This window comes from Urtica dioica, chromosome 8 (assembly GCF_054948205.1).
Source record: "Urtica dioica subsp. dioica isolate 48M chromosome 8, U.dioica_male_clone48M_v1_H2, whole genome shotgun sequence".
In the NCBI taxonomy this organism is placed as follows: domain Eukaryota; kingdom Viridiplantae; phylum Streptophyta; class Magnoliopsida; order Rosales; family Urticaceae; genus Urtica; species Urtica dioica.
In genome coordinates this window covers 31647448-31671376 of record NC_142763.1, presented here as the reverse complement: position 1 = coordinate 31671376, position 23929 = coordinate 31647448, and the positions used below count along the sequence as shown (strand labels likewise).

General features: G+C 36.1%; 1 protein-coding gene across 1 annotated transcript; it reads right to left on the bottom strand.

The window, feature by feature from the left end:
• Positions 1 to 16387: 16387 nt before the first annotated feature.
• LOC149389214 (uncharacterized protein At4g06744-like) lies at positions 16388 to 19020 on the bottom strand. The gene is made up of 2 exons (XM_089622087.1): positions 17895 to 19020; positions 16388 to 17276 (listed from the first exon to the last, which is right to left on the bottom strand). Exons 1-2 carry the CDS (start codon positions 18711 to 18713, stop codon positions 16563 to 16565), a joined length of 1533 nt encoding a protein of 510 aa, XP_089478213.1. The 5' UTR covers positions 18714 to 19020; the 3' UTR covers positions 16388 to 16562.
• Positions 19021 to 23929: the final 4909 nt, after the last annotated feature.

Genomic DNA, 23929 nt, shown 5'->3' with positions numbered 1-23929 from the left:
GTGGTCATACACCTCTGGAAGTCGAAATAGTTTTCCTTACCCATTCACGCGGAGAATATATATGAAGAAAGTCTTCCTTTGACAATTTTCGAGAAAAAAGAAACTTGCCGAAATTATAGCTATGCGCACAACGGCCATGATGTCTCAACATATCCTGGAACATATTGCAAGACATCTTACCGAATAAACTTGCAGTAAAAAAATAAGCCAACAACACACGTAACAACATATCATACTACACATTTAATTATTCACGAAATACCGAGTATGAAACAGGTTCTCCATTGATTATTTTTTCTTTCTTGAGTTTCTTATTAAGAGCTAGCTTCCGGCAAACATTAAATATCCTTTGGTCGGGTATTCACCATAGCTACAATTGTCATGGAGTAGAATTTCTTTATCTTTTTTTCCCCTCATCTTCTGACTAAAGATGCCCTTGTGTCATGTGTGTTTATCCCCATAACCCATTTTGCTCGGGAACTCACTAGGTATACAAGATAATCCTCTATATTTTGCTACCCTTCAGTAGCTTTTGTTTATTGTTTGGCATATTTCAAAGAATCAAATTTGGTATTATTTGCTTGAAGTTATTCTCGTCTAGGGGCTTATCTCTATTGAGTCATTGTTGACATACTTGTTCCCATCGTCACTACTAAAGAACATCTTTCAGAAGCAGCATGGGTCTTAGAAACGACAAAGTCACTTCTAAAAACGAAATGCCGCTTCTAAACACAAAATCAGAATATTATAGATGTAGTCTTTTTAAATAAAATTTTGAGATTAGAAGCAACAATTAGTCTCTTCTAATTTTGGAAAAAATTTAAGCGCTGCGTTTTTCCCGCTTTTTATTTGAACTTTATGATGAAGCAGTACGTTTCATATGACCTAGGAGAAGCGACTTGCCACTTATAAAACCTAGGTCATACTATAAAATCGTGCATATTTTTCGTCATCGATTCATTTTAGTTCTTTGAGAAATTTCCAGATCTTCTCACTCTCTTTCATTGATTTTCTACTTTTATAAGCGACAATTGTCGCTTCTAAAAGTTGTTTTTCTCCTCGTGCATATTCATGTTCTACCATTGTAGTTGATGCTAAACTTTTGTGGTGACCGGTCCTCCACCTCAGCTTCCCGGTCCTCCACCACATTTGCTCTTACCATTGCAATCTTTATCTCCTTAAAAATTGATCTACAATATATATATATATATATATATATATATATATATATATATATATATATATATATACACCTTGGGTTAGAGGCTGTAATTTGTTATACGCCTCTCGATAGTAATAACTTGGAATGAACCGCCTCCTTATGATTTCTTTCATCTTCTACCACCGCTTATTCTTTATGAAGTCGTCTATCCTAAAGATTGTGCGGTTGTTTCTCTATCTTGTCTCTTCCATCTTATACATCATCTCATTCAACCAGTTAAATAATCCATCAACATTCATCATATCCCCCCCCCCCCCTAAATTCTTCGATTTTAAGATTACGATTAGTAATTTGTTGTACATATATCTTGTAGTCATATGCTATTTTCTAATATGGAAAAATAAAATTTCAAATGACCTCACAAGCACCCGATCACGTACTTTTCTTGGTCTTACGTGCACTCAACGCTCTTGGTTTTTTAATAATTTATTCCCTATAGAGCGAAAGAGTGATCCCTAGGTTCACTACTACAAATACTATATTCCGGTGCGGAAGACATTCAGGTGCGACTTTTCGCACCCAAAATTCGCACCAAATGAGTCTTTCAGGTGCGACTTGTCGCACCCAAAATTAAACCAGCATATAAAAATTTTCTTTGATTTTTTTATACTTTGGGTGCGACTTTTCGCACCCAACAGTCCGTCAAAACTTTTGGGTGCGACTTAGTCGCACCCAATGCTTCATCAAAACTATTAGGTGCGAATTAGTCGCACCTATAGTCTTAAAACATTTGAGCGGTCAACTTTCCCCCTCTTTTGTGTGAAATACTATTAGGTGCGACTTTTCGCACCCGCACCCAAAGGTACTATTGGGTGCGACTATCTGCACCCAATAGTACTATTGGGTGCGACTTTCGGCACCCAATAGTACTAATGTCTTAAATTTTATCGCGGTCAAATTTTCCCCTCTTTTTTTGAAATACTATTAGGTGCGACTTTGTCGCACCCAAAGGTACTGACAAATATCATTGGGTGCGACTTTGTCGCACTCAAAAGTGTCATTGGGTGCGACAAAGTCGCATCCAAATTCTAGGTCAGGATATAAAATAAATTTTCATTGCGATTTTCATTCATTCTCTCTCTCTCTCTCTCTCTCTCTCTCTCTCTCTCTCTCTCTCTCTCTCTCTCCGAGTTCTCTCCTACCACCACCACCAGTCCACCGAGCTTCTCTCTCCACCGAGCCTCTCTTTGACCACCACCGACGGGTACCACCACCATCGAGCGTCCTATGGTGAGTTTCCTCTCCCTCTCTTTTTTTTCTTCCTCTTTAATTTCCGGCCAGCCGCAAACTCCGACTCCTATTTTTTTCTTCCTCTTTGCAGGTACCGCCCTTCGCACCCTCGACCTCAGCTCCAACGCCTTCACCGGAAACCTCCCTCCCGGCCTCTGCACCCGCGGCGAGCGGCCTCTCGAGAACCCTCGACCTCATCCCCTAATTTTCTAGGGTTTGGAACTTGAATTTTGGGCTTTTGTGGAAATCAGTTAACGTTGGCCGTGTGTTTCTGGTGTTGGCCGTGTGTTTTTGACACTGGCCGTGAATTTGGATTGGGTTGTGTTTCGGCCGAGGGATTTGGTCGCCATTTTTTTTTATTTTTGGTGACTTTTTAGGTGCGACTTTAGGTGCGAAAAGTCGCACCTAAATGTCGCACGCGAAAGTCAAGACTTTTGGGTGTGGGTGCGACTTTTCGCACCCAAGACTTTTAGGTGCGGACTTTCGGGTGCAGAAAAATCGCACCCAAAGTCGCACTTAAAGATATCTTTGGGTGCAAAAATTGACTTTTGGGTATGAAAAAAGTCGCACCCAAAGGTCTTTTTTGTACTAGTGGTTGCAGCACGTCTCATCGTTCATCAAATAGCATGTTCAAGCTTTTCTTAGTTTATCGGACGCCTGTACAAATCTTTTCCATGCACAGGTACGTAGTAGGAAAAAAATCGCACTATACCCTCTAATAACCTCACACTAGCGATTGTCTCTCTCCACTATCGTGTAATTTCTTTTTCTCTTAATAAAATAAAATAAAGGAATAATTACATTGTCACCCCCTTAGACTATTAGGTGATTAAAATTTGTCCCCATTAACTCTATTGTGCCAAAAACTATGTATCTGAACTATAAATTTTGGTCATCGTTGCTTCTTCCGTCAAAAAGTCTTTGTTATCTTCAAATTTTTAGTCACGTGAAGGCTCAAAATGTTGAGATTACCATTTTTACTCTTGTTACCAAATTAAAAAAACATGACTGAATTAAAATACAATCCCTTAGTTAAATATCGAATCCAAATTGCAAACCCTAAATCCCAAAATTTGGTTTTGATCCCCTTAAACCCATTATATCCCTAAATGTCATCACTCATTTTTGTCACACTAACCTAGACGACAGAAATGGAATCGTCTCCGTGAGTGGTTTTACTGGAAGTGTCGAAGATGCGGATTCGTTCGACAATCTTCGGCAGCCTCGATTCTACTGTAGTGTATTCTGTGTCAAGTGGACATCATGTGTCGTGAGATTACCATTTTTACTCTTGTTACCAAATTAAAACACTATGACTGAGTTAAAATACAATCCTTCAGTTGAATGTCGAATCCAAATCGCGAACCCTAAATCCCAAAAATTTGGTTTTGATCCCCTTAAACCCATTATATCCCTAAATCTCATCACCCATTTTTGTCACACTAACCTGGACGATAGAAATGGAATCGTCTCAGTGAGTGGTTTTTACTGGAAGTGTCGAAGATGCGGATTCATTCGACAATCTTCGGCAGCCTCGATGCTACTGTAGTGTATTATGTGTCGAGCGGCCTCGATGCTACTGTGGTGTATTCTATGTCGGGCGGATATCCTGACCTGTGACAACCCAAGCCGGAGGTTTTATGGGTGTTCAAGATTTTTTTTTCTTGTTTTGCTAAAAATTTACGTCATCGTCTTCACTGTCGTCTGTGTTCATTGGGTCGGGGTATATTGGTGGTGTTTTTTTTATTTGTAGGAGATGGAAAAAAATTTGTGAAATGTTAGAATGGATTGATCCACAAATGTGTAAAATGTCTGTCTTAATCGTTCCCGAATTATTGAAGAAAATAAACAAATTCGAAGAGGGACAAAGTGCAGAATTTTTAAACAAGTGTCGAGATAATGAAGTCCATGAAGAGATGAAGAAGATGAGGGGGAAGATAGGAGAGGAAGCACGGAAAATTATAGCACTGACTGTAATGTATATCGGTGTTGCCTTTATTGTGATGTACAAGTAGTTTATCGCTACAACTGCAACGGTGATTGCAGTTTGTTTTATTTTTCTATACAAGTATGTCTCTCTAACTCTTGAATATTATATCATATCAGCTAAACCAAAACATGTTGAACCAAATGTAGTCAATATCCTCATAATAAAGTCCTCGCAAGTAACTCATTTTGTCTGGTTAGAACCCTATTGAGTCTCGGACTGCGCTGCAGTTTCAGACATTAAACTTGATTAGAAACAACACTATTACTATGTGAGTATTTCTACTAAAAGTGAGAATCCTAACAATAACCCTTATATGTGGTTGTCGAGTGACTTGGCTCGGTCCAGTTTCACTACTTCCACCTTCAGCTTGTCTCGGTTGACCACCACGAGTTTGAGCTAGTCCACGATGAGCATCTCTAGCAGCCTGTTGTTGTTATTGTTGTTGTTGTTGTTGTTGTTGTTGTTGTTGTTGTTGTTGTTGTTGTTGTTGTTGTTGTTGTTGTTGTTGTTGTTGTCTCTGCACGTGTATTAGTGATTAGATTTGCAGTCATAATCATTTGAATGTGAAACAGCAAACTTACTAAATCCTTATGTTGTCTTCTAAAGAATGTTTTAAGATTCGGCCCCGCATTACCACAACCAGATTACTGGACTGTAACATATTTATGAGTCATCCTTGTTCCACGTGGTGGCACAAGCTCATCAGGTTCCACCATCCTCAACTTCTTGGGTCTACCTAGCTCTGCTCTATTTGGAGGTATAACCATAGGTGGTAAACCTGTTTTGGGCCACTGCGCGATAAGATTCAAGGGACTTATCATGCACTTGTAAGCCTTCATGTAAGTGACCTTCTTGTAGCAATCATTCACATATGTTTCAAGTTGTTCATGCACACGGAATCCATGTGAATCAAATGAAATCATGGTTATCAGAAAATTACAAGGATCTAATCGAGTTAAAAAATAATCTACGTACACGATAAATTATGTATGTTGCAAGAACACGTTATTTTTCTCAAGCCCACATCATACATCTCCTAAATGATGGAGATTTTCTTTAACTAAGGAAACTCACACACAACGCAAGTATACGTGTCGTCAAGTACTATATGTGCATGAGCATGGATATCGATCCCATGAAGAACTTGTCTATTTTTATATTAATTAACTAGAAAATCTAAATGACTATGAACAAATGTAAAATGTGGGAGTTTTTATGGTATTTGAGTAAAGTGAAATTAAAATGCAAAATGAATCAAAAGCAATATAACAAGACTTGACGAATGATAGGAGAGCAAAGGGGTGCAACATCATTCGGTCGGTTCTAAGGATTCTAGTGACCGCAATTATTTGGGTAAACCTAGTCTAAATTCCCTCTTGAATACCCATTAATCTCTCTCGTTTAGAAACATGCCTAATTGTTTGATAAATTTACACCTCTCGGTTTGGATCATATTAAAAAAAACAATTGCATTTGCTACGGAAATTCGAACTATAGAAACTCCATTGTCTTTCTATAGAGATAGGTGGACGGATGAGAGAACGGGTTGAGCAATCTTGATTATCACCTCTCGGTATCTAAACGGTCTAGAAATTCACTACCTAGTTAGCTAAGCCAAGCAATGATATTAACCACGTCAATTCTCTTGATTACCACAAACAAACCACAATTAAGCACAAATCTAGAATAATACCAACCAAATCAATTCACCCAACAACACTGCACCCCTCTGTTGTCAATGGTGCCCACAAGAAGAGTAGTAGTGTCTATTTATGTACATTTGATGTCATATAGTCTTATGAAGACTCTTGCTTGTAATTGCTTATTCATTTAATAATAAAGTTGAAACGTTCATTCATTCTTTCTTTGTTTGAAGCTTTATGATAAAAACTTAGTCTTTTAGTCCATAAACAAACTTAACAACTTACGAAGAGACAAATGTAGATTTGCATGAACAAACTCTTCGTAGTTTGCTTCAAAAGATATATTCGCAATCTTAGGGTCAAAGGACTATTGACCTCAGTATGATTGTTAGAAGAATCTATGATGTCTGGTTATGAGGCATTGAGAGTTGGGGACTCTATAGTTCTTCTAGGTATCTTCCGAAGGTACTGAATTGACCAGTGCACTTCTAGAGACAAGATAAGAACAAACCATTTAACCTCTTATGTCTCGAAGTCACTATGTATGAATTGCATCATGCTTACATTAATCCTGAAATGAGACATGCCATTTCACACCTTAGTATTCTCATTTGAGAAAGTCAGAGTTCGGACTTACTATGTGATTCCGAACAGGGCCTATTGGTGAAGTACTAAGTTGTGAGTATGTCATGAGTAACTTTGTGAAGTTCTCATAGATATGGAATTCATGTACAAGATTGCTGAAATGCAATGTATGTCACCTCATGCTTTGTTCCTTGGAGTGTGAATAAATGAACTGGCCAGTGTCCAAATTGAGTCCTGACTCTTTTGGATGAAACAATGTGACTTGTTAGCTCCTCGTCAATACATTGTTTCTAACTTATTCACAAGCGACAAAGGAGTTGAGGAAATAACAGCTAGAAGGGTAAAATGTTAATTTAGTAAATCCCGACTAGCTGATGACATTCATGAAGGGTAAACATAGATAATATTCAGTGGATCCGCTCATCATAATTAGGTCGAATTCTTGAGTAGAAAACAAATTCATTTGAACCGAGAGATTTTCAGTGTCAGCTCTTTAGTGGAGTCAGTTGGCATTAAGCTAAACTTGGAAAAGGTTTGTGAACTTTTGAGTCCAAGTGTTTAGCTCAAGCTTTGTTCATTTGGGTCCATGAGGTCACTGTCACGAATCACATCGATAGGAATAGTTAAACTGGAAGCTAAGTCAAAACAAGAACGAAAATAGTTAAAAGGGTATTTTTGTCTTTTAAGACATAGGATGAAATGAATGTCAATAAATTTTTTGACAAGGTCATTTGATGACATGCATCACTCGGCCAATACTAGTCTTATTAGGCCTTGTGGATTAATTTCATTTCATAAGAATTTTATTGAAAATTCTTAATGGGCCTTTCTCATGTTGTCATGAACAAATGAAGAAGCTTCTAGAAGCTCCTTCTAGAGAGACTTGGGCGCCTACCCTATAGAGAAATAGGAGAGATTATTTTGTGCATAAATGTATCAAGATACTTGCCAAAAGAAAAAGAGGAAACAAATTTGCATATGCATGCATAAGGGAATCGGCCATGTTGAGAGAAAAGGCAAGCCTTGAACAAAATAGGAAACAAATCAAGGCTTCTAGAAGCCTTGTGTTGGTGAAGTGTCTCAAAGGGAAAAGAGGAAATTGGCTCATGAATATGTGATATTCTATAGAAGAGGAAACTACCTTATTGAAGGTGGGACCTCTCCTATAAATAGGAGCCTCATTTCCTCACATTTCATTCATCCAAGTTTAAGAGATTTGAGAGACTCTCTCTCTAGAACTTGTGGCCGAACTCCTCTCTCTCTCTCTCTCTCTTTCTAGTTTATTTTCGATTATTCTTGTTTTGGCACCTAGGTCCTCACTTGACCTAGTGTTTAGCTCTGCGACTTCAAGACTTGTTCTTAAGTCGTAGTGTTTAAAAGTGTCCACTCACTAATTCCTTTATTTCGAGTGATTTAGTGATAGAAACTTTCGTGGTTGCTCGAGGTGCCGAGGAAAGAAAGAGAGACGTGCTGCGAGGGGAAACGAGCGTTGCAAACTTTCCAAAAGCTTCTTCAAAGTTCAAGCTTCAAGAAAGGTTAGTAAACTTCTAGCTCATATTAGTTTTTAATTACATGTACTTGCTCTTTGTCTAGGTTAGTAAAAACTGTTTTTACTTGAAAAGAAATTTTTTAAAATTCCGCCGCTTCCCGAAGCGTTTAATCTTTTTCTTAAACCCTAGATCAATTCCAACACCCTCTTATGTATTTAGCTACTCATGAGTATGATTAAGCAAAACGATATTGAAATGAGCAATAACATAAACACAAAGAGAGACATAGTTATTCAACAACCAATGTTCCACAATCAATATCCAATTCAGTGAAATCCAAAGTCTAAATCAAGATCAACAAATATTATCTCAAACGACTAATAAGATTCAACTAGAAATGGAAAATGTAAACAAAATAGACTTCAAGAGAAGCAAATAAAGAGAGTAATGGATATGAAGATAAAACTATGGATTGATGTTGATGAGAAATTTGATTGGAGAGATTATCACAAGCTCTTCTCCTTCCTCATCTTCTTCTCTCAAAAAGCTTCAATCTCCTTCAATGGATTCTTCTTCTATCTCCAAGCTCGCCTTGGCTCTAGGTTTTCTCTCTAAAATGAAGTCTAGCCTCAAATGAAAAAAATCCAAAGTATATGGTGGTTTCAGAGTATTTTGGGCCCTTGGATTGGATCCAAGGGCTGAGATCAGCTCAAAAGAAGAGCTTATAAAAAATATCTCCGTGCACATCTACTCCACGCGTCGCGTACCTTGAATGCGTCTATCACGTAAATATTTGTCCAAGGTTTTTCCGTTCACGTGATGCTAGAGAGGCGGATGCATCACATTAGTGTTCAGCCAAGAAATGTGACGCGTACAATGGTCAATGTGTCACGTTGACTTTTTCTTGACTTCTGAGGGCTTTAATTTGCACCGCTTAGCTCCGATTTAGCTTGTTTTTGCGCTATAACCTTCTCTCACTCTCTTTTACCTGAAAATTTACTAAAAACTACCAAATAATACCAAAAACACTTTGAACAAGCTTTGATCTTATCTAAAAGGCGAAAATAAGTGTGAATGAATCTCATGTATCACTAAACATGTTTGATACTTGAAATTGATCATTGTAGCCACTATCCACATCCGAGAAAAGTTCATCATCACTGGCAAGAGTCTTACCTTTCTCTATCCCTTTTAATCCCCCATCTACAACTACCCCGTCCACGACGACGTCGTCTTCACTATTCTCGTAGACACTGCCTTGCTCAACAACCTGGTGTTCTTCATGCTCATCCACTTCAGGTTGACTATCTTTGTCTACAAGTTTATTGTCTTCATCTACCCATTGACTTTCTTTTACCAGTGAACATTCTTCATCGACAGGTTGACTTTCTTCTACCAGTTGATTTATCTCCACTGCAGCTTGACTCTCCTCCACTGGTTGACTCTCTTCCATTGCAGCTTGACTCTCCTCTACTTGTTGACCTTCTTCTACAACCTGACTCTCTCAGACACGTTGACTCTCTTTGGTGCCTCAAATCTAGGTGCAACATCTTCCACTTGGCTCTCTTCTAGTTGAATTTTTTTTTTACTTAAGTTGCTTCAAACGTAGTCTCTTCAGCAAAAGATTCTTCAAATACTGGCTGACTCTCTTTTTACAACAAAATATTATCTTCTTCCAAAATACTCGGAACATTTATAGGGTGCTCACTGTAGAATGCGATTTCAAGCATATTCTCAAGTAATTATCCGACTACACACATCAACATCTTATCTGAATCGAGGCATAAGTACTCATTGGACCCTACAGGTTTCAGGTAATAAAATGCTCCAGCCAAATTATCCCAAATCTTGCTTCAGGATCTTGTCAATCTTAAGCAGCGACAACCCATCAATGTACATGTTGTCTACGTAGTCGATTTTACACTGTATGTACGATAAACAACGTTGATTAACACTCATAACGAATTCTGAATATGAACCGGCCAGACCCCATAACTGGGAAACACACGAAAAAAGGAAAAAAATATATATATAAAATAAGTCCAACCACAATAAATACAAAAAAAAAAAAAAAAAAAAAAAAAAAAACTAGACATCGACAGCAACGGTCCCTACTCTCTCGTATTTAAAGCTTCAAAACTTCGAACAAAAACCAGACATCGTGGTCCCCACTCTCTCTTACTAAAAGCTTCAAAACATCAAACCCACTAAAAATCAAGCATCATGGTCCCTACTGCTATTCACATTTTCAAATTCATATACATATTCCTCACCATATTTTGGGATCTTGTGAGTCGATGCAACTCAAATAAATTGAAATAACATATAATATTAAAAAATGTGACAAACAACTTAACAAATCATAAAGCCCAATAAGATATCCTTAAAATATGTGAGAGACAACCCAAATAAACAGAAATATTAAAAAAAAAATTACAATATGATGAAATAGAAAAGGATAGAAGTGTAGTCTAAAATGTGATATTCAACTAAAAAAATAAAAATAATTATATGAATATTTTTTATATTCAAAATAACATATAATATATCAAACCTAAGCAGAATAAATTGAAAAAATAACTTATGTGTGTTTTGTATTGATTGAAATGAAACAAAGGGAAAAAAAAAATCAAAATAGTTAATTAGAACTAAAGTAAAGGATAATCAAACTTTCCCTAGAATCAAAGCTTTGATATCAAATAATATTATGAACTTCACAAACAATTGTGATGATACTCAATAACAAGTCTTAAAAAAAGAACTCTAAGATCAACAAAGAGAAGAATACTAAGACTTGACTTCTTAAAGAGATAAAAACTAGGCCATGTTTGGTATTCCTCTCAAAAACAATTTTTTAGTTTTTGAGTTGAAAAAATTGAAAACAAAAATTGAAAACATGTTTGGTTTAAGTTTTTGGAAAAAAATTTCAAAAAATTTTGAAGTTGTTTTGGAAAAAGTAAAGAAAACTGAAAACAAATAAAAGGTGTTTTTGAAAAAAAAAATTCTTCTCTTCTCTCCTCTTTCTCCTCATCTTCTCTTTTCATTCTTTCAAAAATAAAAATGAAAACTATACCAAACACTTTTTTCAGTTTTTTCACTTTCTCAAAAACAAAAATGAAAACTGTACCAAACAGCTTTTTGAAAACAACTACAAAACAGTTTTTCAGTACTACTACAAAAATTAGAAAACAGAAAACAAAAACTTTTTGAGTTAACTATCAAACACAACCTAAGATTGCATGATGTGTGACGTCAACTAACATACTCTATAAGAATTAAAATGATAATTCAAGTTTGTGAACATCACGAGATAACTTGATATATGTTAAAAAAAAATTAAGAGTAAAGAAATGCACAAACTTACAATAATTTATTCAAAGTCATATCCTCCAAAACACACTAGATAAGAACCATATTGCATGATGTGACATCACACCAAGATACTTAAAGGGATCTAAGAATTAAAATAATAAGTCAAGCTCATGAAGGCCACGAGATAACTTGACATGTAAGTCTTCTTAAGAACAAAAATACACAAATTACTCACAATAATTTATTCAAAACCAAATCCACCAAAACACACTATTTATAAACTTGGAGAGGTTTGACAAAGAACCAAAATTGTTCAACTCCAACACTTAATATGAAACCAACAAAGTGTACTCTTAACCATTAAGACTTATTAAGAATGCAAAATAAGTCACACACTATATGATTACAACCTTATAACTGAAAGCTTTAGTCTTAAAAAATAAGACACTAAACATACACAAAATACACATTAAAGGATAAACACCGCAAATCCAACTATTACTGAGTTACGCATTTACTCGTGACCAAGATCAGTCCTGCAATCAAGGATTCCTATTGTAAGGTCTAGAACTAAGACGCAGGTTACTGCTGAACCAGGCTCCGTCATAGCTATAGTTGCTTGGGCAACCTTGTGCTAGGCTAGCTTTTCCAAACATATTCTACAAATATATCGAATCAAATTGTATACAATTATTTTCAGGGTTCAGTAGCTAATTAGCCAATAACAAATACTAAAGTTTTGTAAAATAGCAAAGATTTTGTTAATTTTGTATTTTAGCCATTAACCAAAATTAACGAAGGTAAAATAACATAAATAAAAAGTTTTTTACATAAAATTCATGGGGATTAATCTTGTAACATCAACATTAGTGGTTATATTTTAAATTTTTTATGAAACGTTGGTTAAATAGCAATTTTAACATTTGAGATAACTTAGTTCGTATTTTTCTTATTTTCAAGTATATAGTCTTTCTTTTATTATTAAACTTTCATCGAAGTTTATTGTTTACTATTTCATTTAGAATAATGCAACTTACGGATTCAATTTTAATAATCAATATTTGTGGAAGCTTTTGAAAGGTAGAATGAGCATTGAAAATCAGTATATGTGAAATTCTGTCCAATTTCTTTCACAAGCTTTGGGTTTATTTGGTGTCGTTTTTTTCAGTTTCCTCAAGTCATTTCTTATTTTCTGTCGTTTCTGTAGGTCATTGCAAGGAAAGAACCAACACTGAATGAACTTCCAACATTGCAGTATGTTTAATAAAAAAAAAATTAATGCCAAGATGTCACAGCAGAAACAGGAAAGAAATGCAACATTAAAGACAAATTGACCAGTTTTGGCATACAAGCTGGTTCTTTAGGAATACAGCTTTTGTTAAAAAGTTGGAAGAATAAAAACCACTTAAGATAGATAGATATATATATATATATATATATATATATATATATATATATATATATATATATCCATTTGAATTATTGATTCTTATAAAAGTAAAAGAAGTTAAAGGTGTTATAGTTCCCCACTAGGTACATCTATTGACTACTTTTGTTTTTGTGTTAAATTATCTCTGGTTTCTTTCCCTAAAAGAAGTGGTAATTATAAATGATGTCGGCACCCAGAAACGAAAATTTACAATGCACTTAATAAAAGTAATGAACAGTTAATATATTAATACTACTCTTTATTATAAATTTCAAAGTAAAAACATAACTGGAAGGGAAAAAGGTGGTGTTGCTATTAGCTTGTGGTCTATTCAGTTTTCGTCCTGGCTAGGCTGAAGTATTTATTATAATTGATTATTACAGAAAGATATCTTATTTTCTTTTCATATATAATTTAACCATGGATGGAAAATAAATATTTTGAAATAATAATAATACAACATATGTGAATTGTAGGCAGCTCATTTAATCTATAAATTTCTCCGTAGGGATATTAATGACAACCCAGCTAAGAGTTGGACCCCAAATCCTTGCGTGCCAGTTATTTCACATGATAAGATAAATATGTTAATTATCGTCTTTATGGAAGCGGGACAAAAGAAATATTAAATGAACAGGAAAAGAAAGATCATAGCTACACTCCGAAATACTTGCAGTATTTACTGAAACGAAAGTGTGTCCCAAAGAAGTGTCGGTGTACATGTGTGTATTCTATGAACTTTTAGGCAAGATCGAACTATTTTCCACAAGGAAGGCGATAAAAAGAAAGAGACATAATACTTCACAAGAGATTCGTTTCTTTTTGTCAGCATTTTGCCTAAACAACAGCTTCCCAAACTATCAATTTAATATAGTGAACAAGTTGGAAGGGGAAAAATATGTAAAAGAAATAAAAAAAAATAATAAAAAAATATATATAAATCATTGTGTTTACGTCAAACTATTTAAAGTCCAGTATTTAGGATATTATACAAATTATACCAACATTTGAACATCCTTATCAAAAGGATCAACATTAATATATACCCTACAAGCTATTGTTTTATTATTTAATGCTTTGTTTCAGTTGGGATATCCCAATCTATATTTATGTGGAAAAAAAAAATTCCATTTGAAGTTCAATTAGTTTCGTCATTTATAATTGTGATTTGTCATGAAATACTTTCATCAACTTTATTTTTTATAAATACTACTCAAAAGGAACATTAAAGAAAACAATATTGTAATCAATAATCACATGATCAGCATCACTTTCCACGAATTGATGTGCATATTATTGCACTGAATTATATATTGCATGAGTCACAATCCCAGTGCTATTACGATACAGCCCTCCTCAAAGCTAACGACGTAATTGTAGCATGCGTTAATTAAGTGGACCAGGCAAATAATTTCTGGAGAAAAATTAAAAGTCAGAAAGAATAGAAAAGAATTACGACAGTTTATCATTGAGCACCAGGCTTGACTAATACTCAATAAGTAAAAAAACTTAATGATATTCAACTATTACTACTCTTTGTTTAATAAATCATGAAACTAAAAAGCTTTCAAATAAATTTCAAATGTTGTAATTTTTTTAGTGGAACTCGAATTTTCGATTTCCAAAAATTTAATATTGAAACTAGTCTAACTTCATTTTTTATTTTTTAAGTCTTTAGTCTAACACTAACTTTAATTAACCGGCTAAATTCTTTGGCTTCGATCAATAACCAATATACATTATACAAAATTCCATCGCTCATTTACATCATCATATATTATTTGATTTTTTTTTTTTTTTAGAAATAGAATATGTGTATAAATGATAATATATCTTTGAAAAATATAGACTCCATGTTCATATTTCTTTTTCTCAACCTTACGTCTTATCATCCTAATTTATATTACCATATTGTATTTATACCCATCATTAACAAAATTTTACTAAATAGTAAAAAATAAAATAAAATAAACTTCATCAACAATAAACTGTCGGTGTGTGTGTGTGTAATCTATGAACTTTTAGGCAAGATCGAACTATTTTCCACAAGGAAGGCGATAAAAAGAAAGAGACATAATACTTAACGAGAGATTCGTTTCTTTTTGTCAGCATTTTGCCTAAACAACAGCTTCCCAAACTATCAATTTAATATAGTGAACGAGTTGGAAGGGGAAGAATATGTGAAAGAGATAAAAAAAAAAAAAAAAAAAAAAAAAAAAATGAAAAAAAAAATAATAATAATAATAATAAGTGACGAAGGAATAGGATGAGGTAAGGTTAGAGTTATCCCATCACGTCACTCTTCTTGAACGGTCCTACAATAGCCAGAAAGTTGATTATTAAATGCTCTTCAGCCTCTTATTCGTTTCTCCAAAATCAGTGCTTTAGTTGTCATTAAAAAAAAAAACTTTCAATCACATCTTGGAAAATTAGAAAAAGATTTTGTGATGCCTATATAATTCTATTAAAATCATTGTGTTTACGTCAAACTATTTAAAGTTAAGTATTTAGGATCTGTATACAAATTATACCAACATTTGAAAATCCTTATCAAAAGGATCAACATTAACATATACCCTACACGCTATTGTTTTATTAGTTAATGCTTTGTTTCAGTTGGGACCGATATCCCAGTCTATATTTATGTGAAAAAACTTCCATTTGAAGTTTAATTAGCTTTGTCATTTATAATTGTGATTTGTCATGAAATACTTTGATCAACTTTATTTTTTATAAATACTACTAAAAAGGAACATTAAAGAAAACATTGTAACCAATAATCACATGATCACATCACTTTCAACGAATTGATGTGCATATTATTGCACTGAATTATATAATATTGCATATTGCATGAGTCACAATCCCAGTGCTATTACGATACAGCCCTCCTCAAAGCTAACGACGTAATTGTAGCATGCATTAAGTGGGCCAGGCAAATAATTTCTGGAGAAAAATTAAAGTCAGAAAGAATAGAAAAGAATTACGACAGTTTATCATTGAGCACCAGGCTTGACTAATACTCATAAGTAAAAACTTAATGATATTCAACTATTGCTACTCTTTGTTTAATAAATCATGAAACTAAAAAGCTTTCAAATGCTGTAAATTTTTTAGCGGAACTCGAATAAAATTTAATATTGAAACTAGTCTAACTTCATTTTTTATTTTTTAAGTCTTTAGTCTAACACTAACTTTAATTAACCGGCTGAATTCGTTGGCTTCGATCAATAACCAATATACATTATACAAAATTCCATCGCTCATTTACATCATCATATATTATTTGATTTTTTTTTTTTAGAAATAGAATATGTGTATAAATGATAATATATCTTTGAAAAATATAGACTCCATGTTCATATTTCTTTTTCTCAACCTTACGTCTTATCATCCTAATTTATATTACCATATTGTATTTATACCCATCATTAACAAAATTTTACTAAATAGTAAAAAATAAAATAAAAAAAACTTCATCAACAATAAACTTAAATCACTTCCACACGATAAATTATTCTTCCCTTTTTAATCGGTTCTTTAAATATACACTTAATCATTTGATTCCAAGAACCACCCAAACCATACATATATTCTTAAGAAACACAAATTAAAGATGATTACTTATAATACGGCATCATAATCACGACCACAATCACAATCACGGCCGTCCTTTCGGCCTTTCCAGAGCACTGTAAGTCACCGAAGCCCTAGACGAAGACGAGTCGGCGCGATCATCGGTGAGCTCCGCCAAGTGTCGACCCTTGTCGTCGTTAGAGACCACTTCTTCTCCGGTGTACCACTGGTTCTTGCAGGGAATGTAGTTCATCATCCTATCGTCCCGGCAGCGAGTGTTCTTCGAGAAGAACTTCTCGCACGCCACGCTGGGCCGCTGATGGGCAAGGTCGCGAATACAGTTGTTGTCGATTAAGAGGTACTTCTTCTGGATCATCTTCCGGCACTTGGGTCCCACCTGGGTGAAGTAGTTGTAGGAGAGCGTGAGGTTCCTGAGGCCGCCGGAGAGGCCGAGCTCGCAGAGGGACTCCGGGACGCTGCCGGAGAGGCGGTTCTTGGCGAAGTTGAGGATCTCGATGGATCGCAGGCACTGGAAGGACTGTGGGATTGGGCCGGAGAGGCAGTTTCCGCTGGCGTCGAAGAGAGACATCTTTTTTAGGTTTCCGATCTGATAGGGAAGGCAGCCCGAGAGCTCGTTGTTGAGGAACAGGACTTCGAAAAGAGTCTCGGAGGCGTTGCCGATGGAGCTCGGGATCGGCCCCGTGAAGTTGTTGTTCGCGAAGGTCAGGTAATTGGCCGGGGTCTTGCCCAGGGTGTCCGGGATTTGCCCCGAAAACTTGTTGTTGTTCAGGAAGATCACCTGTGGAAATCAAATTTTGTTATGATCCTAAAATTGGTTATGTAATTTAGGAAGATTTAAAAAAAAAATAATGTTCACCTAATTAGAAATTTATTAAATTTTTTGTAGTCATAGGAAAATTTGAGAGCTACCGTTTGGCTTTCGCTACAAATCTATCAATTATACTTTCAAATTATTATTTTGATATAAGAGTCTATAATTAATAAAAAAAAATGTAGTGTTTACAAGAAAATTAAGATATTTCAAAATAAAATATAAAAATATAAAATACATATGATATACAGCCACTCTTGTCTAGACATGGTCAGAGCTAGAAGTTAAGATCACGGGAGACCAGAACCTCTAAAGTAAAATAAATATAAAGGTAAAATATCAAATCGTGTTGTAAATTTTTAGCTGGGCATAAAAGGGTTTACAAATTTAATTGTCTAAGAATTTCTTGGACGTGTAGTTGAGTAGTAATCTTATATAGCTAACTTCAAAGATGTTAATTAATTATTTTATTGCGTGAAAAAAAAATCCAGACTAAAAATGAATAAATAAGTTAGGTGGCTAATTATTACAGAAAATGAATTATGTATCCGTGTTTGTTGAGTGTTTTTTGGAAATATTAATTACCTCGACGTCGAGAGTGAAGACTTCCCAGGGAATGGGGCCGCAGTAGGAGTTGAAACGGACGTCGAGGAAGGTAAGGTTTGTGGCTCGGAGGACTTCTTTTGGGAAGCTTCCGGTCAAGAGGTTGTTGCTGAGATCGAGCTCGTAGAAGAACCTGATCTTGCTATTCACGTTGATGTCGGGGACGCTGCCGGTGAAGTTGTTGGAGTTGGCGTGGAAGAACACGATGTCCTCGAGCTGGTCCAAGAACTCGCCAAGCTCCAATTTGTCGTTCTTGCCCCTGAATCCGTACCCGTTGAAGTCCACTCCGGACACGGCTCTCAATCCGCCCTTGTCCGGGAGATTGTCGCACGCGAAGCCCTTGTACTTGCACACGTTCTTGCCCTTCCACGAGGCCAGAACGTCCTTCGGCCCGTACCGGAGGTCTAATCTCTCCTTGAATCTCTGAACCACCGGGGCGATCATCGCCACCCGTTCGCTCACCGGTGGCGGTGGCGGTGGCGGTGGCGGTGGGGGCGGTGGAGACGGAGGTATTGGCGGTGGCGGTGGGGGCGGACGGACTTTGGGCGGTGGTGGGGGCGGCGGTGGCGGTGGCGATGGAGTGGGACAGACTTTGGGTGGCGGCGGAGGAGGCGGCGTCGCGCATGGAATTTCCGGCGGCGGGGCGGATTCGTATTGCGGCGGGAAGATCAGGCCGCCGCCGCCGATGACGAGTTGGAATTTTTTGGTGTTCTTGAGATCATCGTGTAGCGCTTGGTTGAGTGGAGATAGGGAAAGGATTAAGGTGGTGATTAGCAACAATGATCTCATTCTTCTTACCATTACGCTATAATTGTCATCAAGTGAAATTATTGGATGAAAGAAATATGGAAATGTGTGAGCAGAGAGAGAGAGACAGAGAAATGGGGTTTTAGTCTTTTAGATAATGTAATATACTCTCTTCGTTTTGTGTTGTTTTTGGTTTTGGAGAGAGAAGAAGATAAGAAGAGGAAGAAGAAGAAGAAGAAGAAGAAAAAGAAGAATAGTCAACACTTGCCACTAGAAAACGCAGATCGAATTGCCGACTAAACATGTCTCTCGTCTTGAGGTAGAGATACGGTTGCCTTTCACTTTCAAACAAGGTGTGCGGAGAGATTTTTTTATCCTTCTTTTTATTATTTAATAAGAATGGTAAAATATATATTTTTTTTTATATCAAATACCATTTGGTAGCTTACAAGAATTTGTATGATGATTTTAGCTGCCACATGAATGTCACCTTCCAAAGTTTAATAAAGTAGTGTTTGTGCGTGGACGTATTTTTGACAATTCATTGACTAAAGTTAAAGTAGAAAGCTTTGCATATGACGCTAAAGAGATTATTTAATGAAATTGGGTCATTGACTAAGCCTCAAGTTGCTGGATAATATGTACAAAAGAAACTTCAATAATTTGAGAATATTTATAGACTCAGACACAGGGTCATCGCAAAAATAAATAAATAATAATTAAAAAAACAAATTTATTTCACCCTTCCTGGACAGAATTTTATATTTTCCGGTTTAAATAATGGTTGAGTACTTGAAGAACGATTTGCCATCATTGTTGTCTAATGTACTTTTTTATTAGGGTTTAATATATTATTCAACTCTAATATAATTTTCAATAAATAAAAAATAATCGTGTGCAATAATAGCAACAACAACAACAAAAAATAGATTAAGATAATATACTGTACGTAATGAAGTTTATCTTGTTAGATTAATGGTTGAAGTTCACTTCATTTATAAAAAATTAAAGTAAGAAAATATTTTATATTGATTTAAATTAGTTTATTTTTACATTTATGTTAAAATATTGAAATCTTAATCGTAGCTTATATAACAAAATCTAAAAAATATACATTTTCTTATGAATTTGCAACTGTAATATTTATTATACCCAAGGTAATATCGGATAAGAGTTGCATCGGAGAAAAGTTAATTTAATTTACTCCTCCACTTTATTTAATTTATTGCGAAGTTAATTTAATTTATTATATTGTTAATTAAATTTATTACCGATCAGGTGGTGGTCGTTGTGGTTGCAAGAGAGGCGCAAAAGAGAAGAGTTGTCATCGTAGAAGAGTTAATTTAATTCACTTTTTTTATTAATTTAATTTACTGCATATTAGGTTAATTTAATTTAGGTTCCATTAGATAAATAACCACATTTGTAGTTTGACATTGCTAAATAACCAAAGTTTCGTAGATATTAGGTAAATAGTCACTTTCATATATTTACAAACGTAAATATTAGGTAAATATCCACTTTTATTTATTAGACCACGTCACCTTTATGGATATTTACCTAAAATTTATGAAACGTTGGTTATATAGCAATTTCAAACGTTTTAATTGATTATTTACCTAATTTTTTTTATTTAATTTAGTATGCATATAATCTAAGTTAATGCCGACCTGGTGACACCGCTTTCGTTTTGTTCGTCGAAATCGTTACTATAACTCCGATCATAACATGATCTGCGGCTTTTCTTTGTCAAAGACGCATGATTGGCAGACAGCGACGAAGAGCTCGGCCAACGCAGACGAGGTTATCGAGAACAGAGCGAGAGTCTCGTCTCTCTGCATTTACGCCTCTGCCAACACAGGCGATGTCCACCAGCGAGGTCTGCATAGGCGTTTCCGCATCGATTGACGCAAGTGAGGTCCGCCGATTACGCCTCGGCCAACGCAGGCGAGATCTCCGAGGCGAGGTTCACCAATTATGATGCGTTCAACGCGGGCGAAGTCTATTGATTCTGCCTCGATTTCTCATTCGCCTCGTCGCTCACTCGATTTCCAGATTCTCTCTGCCGAGCCAAATGCCACTGGAGCCAGCGGTGGCAAAGACAATTCCTAAATGGTCATGGCGAGCCCGATCTTAGCTCGAAACCAGTGACAGCGAGCATGGGTCAGCTGCAAGGAAGGAAGATTTAGAGTTGGAGAATTTTTTAGAAGCGATATAATTTTTGAAACCGTTGTGTAATATTTAGGTCTGATAAGTTATTTATTTATTTATTATTTGGCTATTAAAAAAAATGATGAATTATTGGATTATTAGACTAATTGCCTCTTAATTTAAAGTAAAAAAGAAAAATAATAGTGTTGAAAGGATAAAGAAAGAGAGAGAATCAGAGAAGAGAGAGAGTGTTCCGAGACTTTGAATATTTCCTTATATTTAATATGAATTTGTATCACCTATGTATACATATGGTGGATACAAGAGAGTGTAATAAATACATGTAATAATACTATCTAGGAAATAGAAAGTAATAAATGTTACACAGAAAATAAGACATAGAAAATAAATGACAAATAAATGTAATACATTTTCCTATGTGAAATGAGTTCCAAGGAGTTAGGACTTCCGAGGTACGCTTGTCAGGAGGAAGGCACGCTTGTCAGGAGGAAGGGCGAACTGACGAACTGACGAGCTGCCGAAGTGACAAACTGACGAGCTGCCGAAGTGACGAGCTGACGAAGCTAACGAGCTGACGAAGCTGACGAGCTGACGAGCTGCCGAAGTGACGAGCTGACGAAGTGACGAGCTAGCACGGGAGGCGAACTGACGAGCTCGATTTCAACACTCCCCCTCAAGCTTGACTGTATATGTTGAGGAGGTCAAGCTTGCTACATAGCTCGGAGAAGGTTGCTCGAGGAAGGGCTTTGGTGAGAATGTCGACGAGCTGACGACCTGATGGAACGTATTCCATATCGATTATTTTTTCTTCAATCTTTTCACTGATGAAGTATCGGTCGATCTCGATATGTTTTGTTCTGTCATGATGGACTGGATTTTTGGCTATGCTGAGAGCAGCTTGATTATCACAAAAGAGCTTGATTGGACCTTCGATGATGATCTTGAGGTCGTCGAGAACTCTCTTTAGCCAGATGCCTTCACATACTCCGCTTGCTAAAGACCTGAGCTTGGCTTCAGCACTACTTCTTGAGACAACGGACTGCTTCTTGCTTCGCCAGGTAACAAGATTTCCCCAGACGTATGTGCACATGCCTGATGTTGATCGTCTGTCTGGAACATATCCGGCCCAGTCCGCATCTGTGAACACTTCGACACCTCGACTTCGTCTTTTCTTGAAGGAGAGACCAGTCCCTGGGACAGCTTTGAGGTATTGGAGAATCCTCATGACTGCGTCCATGTGAGTTTCCGAGGGATTACTCACGAATCGACTTACCATACTCACTGCGAATCCAATATATGGTCTCGTGTGAGTTAGGTAGATGAGTTTTCCTATGAGTGTTGGAATCGATCTAGGGTTTAAGAAAATAATTAACGCTTCGGGAAGTGGCGGAATTTTAAAAAATTTCTTTTACAAGTAAAAACGGTTTTTACTAACCTAGACAAGTGCAAGTACATGTAATTAAAAAACTAATATGAGCTAAGAAGTTTACTAACCTTTCTTGAAGCTTGATCTTTGAGAAGCTCTTAAAAAGTTGCAACGCTCGTCTCCTCGAAGCTCGTCTCTCTTTCTTTCCTCGGCACCTCGAGCAACCACGAAAGTTTCTATCACTAAATCACTCGAGAAAAAAGGAATTAGTGAGTGGGCACTTTTAAACACTACGACTTAAGAACGAGTCTTGAAGTCGCAGAGCTAAACACTAGGTCAAATGAGGACCTAGGTGCCAAAACAATAAAACGAAATTGACTAGAGAGAGAGAGAGGAGTCGGCCACCACAAGGTCTAGAGAGAGAAGCTCTCAATCTCTAACTTATGTGGAATGAATAAAATGAGGGGAATGAGGGTCCTATTTATAGGAGAAGGGTTGGCCTTGGAAAGAAGTAGTTTCCTCTTATTTTCCAAGTCTTTATGAGCAAACCTTTATTTCCCATTCCTATCCAAGTCACACGGCCACATAAGCCTTCATGACACCTTGGATTTGTTTCCTCTTTTATTTTTCTTCTCCCTTGACTTGTCTTGGCCGAAATTCCCATTGCCTTGAATAGGAAATTTGTTTCCTCTTTTTCTTTTGGCAAGTATCTTCATACATTAATGCACAAAAGGAACTCTCTTTCTCTTTGGGTAGTGGGCGCCTATTATGCTCTAGAAAGGCCTTCTAGAAGCTTTTCCATTTGTTCATGACAACATGAAAAATGCCCATTAAGAATTTTCAATAAAATTCTTATGAAATGAAATTAATTCACAAGGCCCAATGATCAAGTCATGGCCGAGTGACATTAAGTCATCAAATGAACTTGTCAAAAAATTTATTGACATTCATTTCATCCTTTGTCTCAAAAGACAAAAATACCCTTTTAACTATTTTCGTTCTTGTTTTGACTTAGCTTCCAGTTTAACTATTTCTATCGATGTGATTCGTGACAGTGACCTCATGGACCCAAATGAACAAAGCTTGAGCTAAACACTTGGACTCAAAAGTTCACAAACCTTTTCCAAGTTTAGCTTAATGCCAACTGACTCCACTAAAGAGCTGACACTGAAAATCTCTCGGTTCAAATGAATTTATTTTCTACTCAAGAATTCACCTAATTATAATGAGCGGATCCACTGAATATTATCTATGTTTACCCTTCATGAATGTCATCAGCTAGTCGGGATTTACTAAATTACCATTTTACCCTTCTAGCTGTTATTTCCTCAACTCATTTGTCGCTTGTGAATAAGTTAGAAACAATGTATTGACGAGGAGCTAACAAGTCATATTGTTTCATCCAAAAGAGTCAGGACTCAATTTAGACACTGGCCAGTTCATTTATTCACACTCCAAGGAACAAACCATGAGGTGACATACATTGCATTTCAGCAATCTTGTACATGAATTCCATATCTATGAGAACTTCACAAAGTTACTCATGACATACTCACAACTTAGTACTTCACCAATAGGCCCTGTTCGGAATCACATAGTGAGTCCGAACTCTGACTTTCTCAAATGAGAATACTAAGGTGTGAAATGGCATGTCTCATTTCAGGATTAAGGTAAGCATGATGCAATTCATACATAGTGACTTCGAGACATAATAGGTTAAATGGTTTGTCCT

What these genes read in the sequence shown, in the direction of transcription:
- LOC149389214 (XM_089622087.1), bottom strand. Translation starts at nt 18,713, where the DNA reads ATGGTAAGAAGAATGAGATCATTGTTGCTAATCACCACCTTAATCCTT. An exon ending in TCTTCACTCTCGACGTCGAG is followed by an intron (nt 17,277 to 17,894) that starts GTAATTAATATT and finishes TGATTTCCACAG; the next exon opens with GTGATCTTCCTGAACAACAA.